Source organism: Chanodichthys erythropterus, chromosome 10 (assembly GCF_024489055.1).
Source record: "Chanodichthys erythropterus isolate Z2021 chromosome 10, ASM2448905v1, whole genome shotgun sequence".
Lineage (NCBI taxonomy): Eukaryota > Metazoa > Chordata > Actinopteri > Cypriniformes > Xenocyprididae > Chanodichthys > Chanodichthys erythropterus.
In genome coordinates, this window is record NC_090230.1 from 52,268,553 (window position 1) to 52,277,799 (window position 9,247).

A 9,247-nucleotide genomic window follows, 5' to 3' on the forward strand; every position below is an offset into this window, starting at 1 on the left:
AACACCAAGCCAAGCTTTGATTCAATCAAGAATTTTTAACATATTCAAATCTAATCATCTGACTTTGTGTGACTCTTCTCCATTCCAGGACTGCATGCTGTTGTAGAAAAGTAGTCCACCCTTAATTCACCCTGTTCATTCCCACAATGCCAAAATCATGTTGATGACATCATGTCTCCCTTTCAAACTGATTAATGTAGACTGTGCAAAATATGCTATTATAATAAACCCAATTAGCTATCAGTCAGTGTGATGGTACATGCACTCTCCAAATGCTGTGGTTCTACTCAATCGGGGCACAAATTTCTTTGCAAGCTCCTCAAATCAGAGCATGGACTGATGCCCTAGTACACCAATCAATACACTGTTTTAAGTAGTGCATGCTGTGGTGAAATAGTGGCTGTGGTCCAGTAGTGCCGTGGTATGGGTTCTTCCTGCTCTCCTCCATCTGTCCTGTTCTCGCTGGTTGAATTATGTTCCTCCATTGTTCCCAAATCTGAGCAAAGCTATTCTGCCAACCCATCGCCTTTCTGCTTATTGTGCAATACACTCAGCTTTCAGTGTTTTCCTGCCATAGAAGCTTCATACATCTTATTTACCTTTAATATGTTGCATGATGGAAAATCATCCTTGATCTGAGAATCATCATTTCAATTCATTCACAATGTTTACTGTCTTAGATGTCATGAACTAAGCTCTAACTGCCATAAACTCCATCACAATTACTCTTCATTGACCCATTTATGGTCTTAATGACTCTGTGCCTGACCTTTGTCATTTCATCCTCTTGGCCATTTCTACTCTTCCTGTCTTTCTCGCTCTGTTTTTACCCCTCCTCTCTCAGCCGCCACAGTTCCAGAGCAGAAAACAGTCACCTTGGATGTTGATGTGAACAATCGCAGTGATCGAACGGAATGGTGCAGTTGCTATTACCATGGCAACTTCTCCCTCAATGCTGCTTTTGAAATCAAGCTGCACTGGATGGCTGTCACTGCAGCCGTACTCTTTGAAATGGTGAGCATAGGATGAATATAGCTGGCTTTGAGGTGATGGATGACATTTTCATAATATCAGGACAAACAAGCATAGTCAACTAGATGATATCAAGAAAGGGCACAAACATAACATGTAAAAGCACTGCACTCTTCTTTTTCAGGTGCAAGGCTGGCACAGAAAGGCAGCATCTTGTGGATTCTTGCTTGTACCTGTGTTGGAGGTGCCCTTCGCTTTGTCATCGTACCTATATGGTGACCCTCTCCGTGCTCAGTTGTTTATCCCCTTAAACATCCAGTGCCTACTAAAGGAGGGCTGTGATAACCTGTTTGATGGTGAGGAAAGAAAAATGTACAATTTTGAAACATAAATGACTCTCAAATCTAGCAAATACATTAGGTTTATCTCAATTTGCATAATTATGCACTATTCTATGCCATTTAATTTTATGACTAGTGTGTTCACATTGAAAAGTCCAAAAAGAAAAATTGCACCTCAAATACCCAGATAATGCGCTTAACTAAAAAAAAAAAAAAACACAGTGTGGAATGTTGGACACGTTACTAAACAACAAATATTCTGGGTAATATTCTGTTTTGTATATTTATATTCAACATTTTTATCCTTTACCATCTTGGATGGATTGAACTCTTAACAATGCCTGTGTAATTTATGTAAGAGATAATCCATGGCTAGCTGTCCATTAAACTATTTTAATGCACAACGTGGAGGCAAAGAACCCCCCAATGAGAAGCAGAGAGTGGTCGCGGTTATTTTCGTCAGTTACAGCTCGTTAGATCTAACATTCTGCCCACTTGGAATCAGAGACATAAAGTAGTGCAAGATTACATTTATTTGAATTAATTAATTTGATCATTTATTTCAATTCATTGAAATGAGATGAGAGATACTTGTGTGAATCACTCTATATTAACAACGAAGCTGTAAGTTTAATTACTTCAGAACCAGTGATGTGGCCCCCTCGTTGCTGAGAAATATAATGTTGCCATTCGGCAGCGAAGCTATTTTATGATTAGATGTCACTGAGCAGCGTTGATAAAATTCCTTATAAATACCTGTACATTAAATGGTTCTATTGCACACCTTCCAACCAATCAGAATCGAGTATTCAGACAGATCATGGTATAATGTTAAGTAGATGTATGTTATCCTCCATTTACGGCACTGCTTTACTTGTTTAGGGTTTGAGCCAGAGACATACTGGGACAGAATGCAGTTGTTTCAGGAGGCCATACTCTCCAGGTAAAGAGAGCATAGAATGTATATTTTAGTATATTTCACCATTGCTCATTTTTTACTGAAAAACTTAAGCACATATAGTTAATTTGCAGTTAAATTTAGTTTATTCTTTAGAATGGTATTGATCTTTGTGCTCTCATATTGAAACAACTTCCCTTTTTTTTTGAAGATTTGGCTTTGTACAAGACAAGTTCTCAGCATCAGCTTTTAACTTTCCATCAGAGAACAAACCCCAATACATCCATGTAACAGGTACATGCTTTTAAGAATAATATAAACTGTGGTTGGAAATACTATGATAAAAATCTTTCTTGTTACTTTATTCTGTCCATCTCTTTGTCTTGCTGTTTCTATCGCTATCACTCGGGAATTCTTTATACAGGTACAGTTTTTCTTCAGCTGCCTTACTCAAAAAGGAAATACTCCAGTGGACAGCGGCGGCGACGTAACTCTGCTACCTCTGCCAGTCAGAGCCTGTTTGGTTCTGAAGAGCGTGTGGGCTACAACTGGGCCTACAATACCATGCTGACCAAAGTCTGGAGGACTGGTGTGCTGGGGGACGAGAAACTGGCCGACCGCCTTCTACGAGATTTCACAGACTTTTGTGCCAACAAGGACAATCGACTGGTGACCTTCTGGGAAAGCTGTGTGGAGAAAATGAACGCCAGTGCCCCTTGAGAAAAGAGAATGGAGGAAAAGCAAAAGATACTGTCAGAGAAAACCGAGACAGTTCGCCTCTGCTTTAAGAGCTAATGTACTGCTGCTATCATCTAATCAGAGAGGAATAAACAAACAGCTTCATCATAAAACACTCAAATGGATGAGTCATATGTTTTCAGAGTGTCAGCACATGCACCTACAATGCTTTTGGCCCTGAAGCCATGACAGTTTTTAATGGGTTTGAGTGAACAGCAGGTCTTCAGTAAGCTGTACATAACAGGATCGATTTTATCCATGTTATTATCATCATTCATCATCCATCATATTATCAGATAAGCCTTTTCTCTTTTCTAATAGAAGTCTATGGAAGTTTGGATGGTTTTCAATGGACATTTTACAGAAAAATTGTGAATTCTTGCTGCATTTTACAGAAATATTGTAAAATGCTGTTGAAACGTTGTGGAAATGATATAAATTATGCTTTTCTTGTCAGCTGACTGTGCAGAGTTTGCCTTGATTTTGCACAAGCAACAGTAACCAAGGTGGGCAGAGTTTATCAAATGTCGGGCCAGTTGCATAAACTGCTAAGACTAGTCTTACAACTTTTTTTTTTTTTTTTTAAGACTGTTCATAACTTATTTAAAATCAGTCAGATAAAAACGTAGATTGGCCTAATTTGATACTGAAAACTCTGAATGCCGCTTGACTAACAGCTAGTGGGTCATACTAAATCTTAAGACACCGTTTTTACATAATCGCTGTTTATGCAACTGGCTTTAGGTCTTTTTATTTATTTAATGCTTGGCCCCATTGATGTTCATTTTCATAAGCCTGGCCCATGTTTAGATTTGGATAAATAGTTTTTTTTCCTGAGAATTAAGATCTTAGTAAAGGTGTTGATCAGGAGTTAAGAGATGATGCACATCTGTAAACACCTTTGCATTTTGGTTATCAAAGTAAAATCAGTAGTTAAGCTGAATTTTAAACTAAATGAAAGATATAATAGATCCATCTTTGTTTACATCATCCCCAAGGTCAAATTAATGTAATTAATTCCCACTGTTATAATGCAGCCACTGCTAACTTTGCACGGACATCAGCTAGTGCACGGATAAAAACGTGACCTTTGTCCACATCGAAAATACGTATCTGTCCACATCAGTCCATTCAGGTCTGGGCAAACACTGCTAAGGAGGCATGTCCATGCATCCCATGGTCATTTCATCATCAGTTTTTGGACAGACAGAAGCATCACTTCATTTGAATGCGGAAGAGTTTCTTATCGCGCGCATGCGCGCTGTGCCGCTGCATTGAACAATGCAGCAAACTTCACTGCGCAGGTGCGCGGCTGCAGGGCATGCGGCTATTTTTAGAAAATGACGTCACCGTGAAATACAGCGAGTGCGCGCACCCCCCTCCAACTCCCCCTCCACCCTGTTCGCTGGGATTGACAGGACGCTTGCAGCAGCAGCAGTACCCCACACGACGAAAGGGAAAAAAAGAATCGGGCGAAACTTGGAGGATATCGAGGGCTGGGAGGGGAAAGAAAGCGTTACAAAAATATAGACATACAAAAAATTTATAAATCTGCAACTTCAACCTTTGGCTCGCCTTTCCAATCTCACGTGCGCGGCTGCTCCAGATTTTGCTCGCGCCTGTGTGCTGACCGGAGCGCGCGCCCTATCTCGCACAACCAGTGTGTTCTGCTGAGAAACGACCGAACCCCGGTGCGAACCGAGAGCCTTTGACCAGAGAGGATGGCTGATAGGGAACAACTGATCCAAAGAGCTCGTCTGGCGGAGCAGGCGGAGCGCTATGATGACATGGCCTCCGCGATGAAGCTGGTGGGTCATTATTAATGTATTTTCTTGCACATTTCCATTCTCAGTCCTTAAGACCTTATTGGAAAATAATATACATGCATTAAGATTTTTTTGTTAATTATTTAAATAATGCTGAAATATAGGAACATTTCTAGTTTATATAATTGAAGAAGCTTTCGCTTCTGTCACGAGCAGGACCTCTTTGTTATATATAATATGTGCGGTGTTTAAGGGACAGTTCATCTCAAATGAAAACCCTGTTATAATGTATTCACCTTCATGTCTCTGCACCTTCATAGATTTGTTTCTTCCCTGAAACAAAGGGAGATGTTAGGCAGAATGACAGTCTCAGTCGCCATTCACTTTCATTGTATGGAAAATAGATGCATTGAAAGTGAACGGTGACTGAGGCTGTCAGTAACTAGCACTAGCATTCTGCCTAACCTCGCGTTTTGTTTTTTGTGAAGGAAAAAAGTAATGCGGGTGTGAAACGACATGAGGGTTATAAAATAATGAAATGATTTTAATTTTTGTATATTATACCTTTAAACGTTGGGTAAAAACAAATTTGCATTTAAAAATTAAGATATATGATAATAAGTAATCAATAGACAAAAACGGGACGCTGCATAATGCTAATAAATTGTAGGTTTCGGTTCGGTATCGTGCATATTAATTGTTACAATGGATGAACATGGGCGGCGCTATGACACGCTCGTCCACATCCATTGTGAATGCGTGTCTCTGCGAAAATAGGATAAAAAAATTTAGCTAGGTTTTAAAATATGAACGCTGATATATAGTCAGATAAAACTTACATTGTCTCAGCAGTTCATGTTAATTTGTAGTCATAAAATTAAACGAAATATGTGTGCCAGCAGTGCAGCATCAGCTGTCTGGTTTGACATCTGAGCACAAAGGATGAAAGTCAGTCAGTCAGTTAGTGTGGGTCAAACAGGACACAGTTTCCTTATTCAATGTATTGTTTTTTTATCCTTTACGTTATTACTGTAAGCAACATCACCCTAATCACCCGTTTTGATTAGATATGGTCAATATTATGCCACTTTGACTGTTTGACATTGACATATTCATTGTAGGGTTCTCCTGGTTATGGTAAACCTGGAAATATCAAGGAATTTTGAAAAAGTCAGACCTGGAAAACTAATGGAAATTATTACAGTTCTAAAAAGTAGTCATGCCATCAAAAATATTTCATTTTTATTGGGTATCTCATTAGGGGTCTTATTCACATTGCATTAAAATGCAACATATCGTTTAATATTAACCTTTTTAGTTAATTTTACTATTATTAATAATATCAATTTTGGCTGCAAATAACATCAGGATTCTTTATGTTCAAACAAACATGTTCTATCCCAGGATAAAAAGGGGTCTTGTAGGCTGATCCTATTTAATTAAGGTAATTGTTGTACACTAAAATTAAACTTTTTAGCAACATTTCCTAAAAAATATTTGAAAACAGAAATTGCGCATTATTCTTTATAGAGGATCTTGATAGATTTTGGTCAGCACAACACCATAATCTCCCAATTTCAGACAAATATAATTGCGTTTATTGACCCAACATCTGGCCTTCTGCACCATCAGGTCACAGAGTTGAACGAGCCCTTGTCCAATGAAGATCGCAACCTGCTCTCGGTGGCCTACAAGAATGTGGTGGGGGCCCGGCGGTCATCTTGGCGTGTAATATCCAGCATAGAACAGAAGACGGCGGCGGATGGCAACGAGAAGAAGCTGGAACTGGTGCGTGTCTACCGAGAGACCATCGAGAAGGAGCTGGAGTCAGTGTGCCAAGACGTTCTCACCCTGCTGGACCAGTACCTCATCAAGAACTGTGACGACACCCAGGTAGAGAGCAAGGTCTTCTACCTGAAGATGAAGGGCGACTACTACCGGTACCTGGCCGAAGTGGCCACCGGTGAAAAGAGGGCCTCTGCAGTCGAATCGTCAGAAGGCGCCTACAAAGAGGCTTTCGATATTAGCAAGAGCATGCCGGCCACCCATCCCATCCGCCTGGGCCTGGCGCTCAACTTTTCCGTCTTCTACTACGAGATCCAAAACGCACCCGAGCAGGCCTGCCAGCTTGCCAAGGAAGCCTTCGATGATGCCATCGGCCACCTGGACAATCTGAACGAGGACTCCTATAAGGACTCCACGCTCATCATGCAGCTCCTGCGGGACAACCTCACCCTGTGGACCAGCGACCAGCAGGACAGCGAAGGAGGAGACGCCAATAACTGAGAGATCAGCCATGTCCGCTCTCACTTCTAGCTGTAGTAGCACCAGTCTGTCCCTTCTTTGATGCTACATCTTATTTCTCTCTGTCTGCTCCTTCATTCTCTCTCTATCTTCTCCATTCCATCTTTCTCGTCTCTTTGTGACACCTCAATGCTCTTCTTTGGTTCCTCAGGGCAGCCCTTCAGACCCTTGATTGCTCTCTCACCTGTTTTACCCCTTTCCCTCCTACAGGATGCCGGTACCCAATCTGAACTGTTCCACTGCAGAAAAGGTGGTTCTGGGATGGAAAAATGACATTGGCCTCTAAAACCTGCTTGTCTTGAACCTGGAACCAATAATGTCACATGTCCGCAGCAAGATTTCAAAACAAATACAAGACGCAAAACAAAACTAGCCCCCAAAGCAAAATATATATAAAGCATTCAGTTCACACATATTGTCATTTTATTCCTAATTCATTACTTGCGAAGTACTCTGGATGTTAGAATGCATTGCAATTCTTACTGCAACCTGATTCTTACTGCAGGAATCATAAGCAAATTTGAAATGCTTTATTTACAATTATCATACATGCAAATTGACTACTATGAAAACTACTATGAATTTTAATATATCATACTCATAAATACAAGGATTCAAATTACATTGAATTTTCAGATGTATTCCTGAATGATTCATAAAAAAATAAAAGGATTTTTGAATATATGCACAATTTGAATCCTATTAATTTTGTTAGTTATATATTGCTTATGATATAAAGACACTAACTTAATTCATTTGGATGTTCAAATGTATTCTCAAAACACAGCATATAAAAATATATAACATTTTTCTTTTGTTATATATTTGTCAAACGCCAAATCATATAACTCTGAATGCTAATATATATTGTCAAAAAAAAAAAAAAAAAGACAGTGAAGCGGCATGTTTGTCAGTGGTCAGTTATGTCACTTGCTCTGCCCTCAAGCTGGTTCTGAGAACATTTTGGTGAAAAAGGGGTATATATTTACCCTAGTTTGCTCAGTTTTCCCACCTACTCCTCTTCTTCTGTCCTTGACCTCTTTTTCTGTATATGATTCTCTTCTTTCCCCCCCCACAAAGAGTCACTGATTGCCTACTGGGGCTGTAGTACAGAAACTTCCTAATCTTAATTCTTGGTTGAAGATTTGAAAGAGTTCTATTTCCCAAGTGAAATTACCCTGGTTACTAAACAGATAAGATAGGATTCTAAGTTAGAATGCTTCTGTAATACAGCCTCCACGTGACATTTAGTGTGTACTTTTAAGGACTCGATCTTCGTAGAGACTCTGTAACGCTTATTACAGGATGAGATCTTGAGTATGTGGCACAGTATAGTGCTAATGTTACACCTTACTACGTTATTCTTCCTCTTCTTTACTTGTCTTTGATCTGTAACTCCTTCACTGCTTAAATGTGTTTGTCTGTCGTTCCCCCAAGCTCACCTTGTACATCTTGCTAGCCCTGTGAATTGTGTATATCTGCTGATCTCGAAACAGTATGTTGTCCAAAATGTGGGTGACACTCTGTTATGAGACGCAGTGATCAAGAGTCTTTTGATTAGGATAACATATGCAAGGTTATGACAGAATGACATTAAAGACATTGCTTACCATGGGAACTCTCAAAATGCAGTTTATCTCTGGTGCTTTATTATGGTTACACACATTTATTATAAATTTTACACTGTTTTGAACTCTTTCACACACACACGGCTTGACTAAATGGTTTTCTTGCTTTTAGTCAACAATGATCTGCATTCACAACACAATCATACGATTCTTCTTAACTATTTCACATTTCAGCAAATCTCATTCATGTTTTTATACAACCTGCTCATGCCCCACTGAGTGTGGTTTAGAGGTAGCAGGTTAACGATTACATTCTTTTATTACAATACATGCGTTTTCCTATGAGTCACTATGTAGGAATTTGTATGACATTTCAACTTTGTAAAATACTTGAATGTTCTTGTGAAATAGAGTGGGCGAATGAGGCTGAATTCAAATTCATTTTAAAGGTGCCGTAGAACATGTTTTCAAAAGATGTAATATAAGTCTAAGGAGTTTCAGCTCAAAATACCCCATAGATTTTTTTTTTTATTCATTTTTTTAACTGCCTATTTTGGGGCATCATTAAATATGCGCCGATCCAGGCTGCGGCCTCTTTAAATGCTCACGCTCCCCGCCCCCGGAGCTCGCGCTTGCTTTAAACAGCATAAACAAAGTTCA

General features: G+C 39.5%; 2 protein-coding genes across 9 annotated transcripts in view; both read left to right on the forward strand.

The window, feature by feature from the left end:
* The window catches only part of depdc5 (DEP domain containing 5, GATOR1 subcomplex subunit), a 42,148-nt gene extending 33,456 nt beyond the window's left edge, over window positions 1-8,692 (forward strand). For 5 of the 8 annotated variants that reach the window (XM_067398118.1, XM_067398113.1, XM_067398115.1 and 2 more), the window contains 5 exons: window positions 845-1,014; window positions 1,157-1,328; window positions 2,196-2,256; window positions 2,423-2,505; window positions 2,636-3,394. In XM_067398118.1, the coding sequence (XP_067254219.1) occupies window positions 845-1,014; window positions 1,157-1,328; window positions 2,196-2,256; window positions 2,423-2,505; window positions 2,636-2,931 (782 nt within the window). In that variant the 3' untranslated portion in view covers window positions 2,932-3,394. Of the gene's footprint in view, window positions 1-88; window positions 1,015-1,156; window positions 1,329-2,195; window positions 2,257-2,422; window positions 2,506-2,635; window positions 3,395-7,229 lie in introns of those variants that run through there. The other 3 variants (XM_067398117.1, XR_010896208.1, XR_010896209.1) reach the window with 3 other exon arrangements.
* Window positions 4,356-7,260, forward strand: ywhah (tyrosine 3-monooxygenase/tryptophan 5-monooxygenase activation protein, eta polypeptide). Its single transcript, XM_067398128.1, has 2 exons — window positions 4,356-4,757; window positions 6,348-7,260. Exons 1-2 carry the CDS (start codon window positions 4,671-4,673, stop codon window positions 6,999-7,001), a joined length of 741 nt encoding a protein of 246 aa, XP_067254229.1. The 5' UTR covers window positions 4,356-4,670; the 3' UTR covers window positions 7,002-7,260.
* Window positions 8,693-9,247: the final 555 nt, after the last annotated feature.

Bases quoted from the DNA above. Each gene is read 5' to 3' on its own strand.
- ywhah (XM_067398128.1), top strand. From the start codon at position 4,671: ATGGCTGATAGGGAACAACTGATCCAAAGAGCTCGTCTGGCGGAGCAG. The intron at 4,758-6,347 runs GTGGGTCATTAT...CTGCACCATCAG, and splicing joins TGGCCTCCGCGATGAAGCTG to GTCACAGAGTTGAACGAGCC.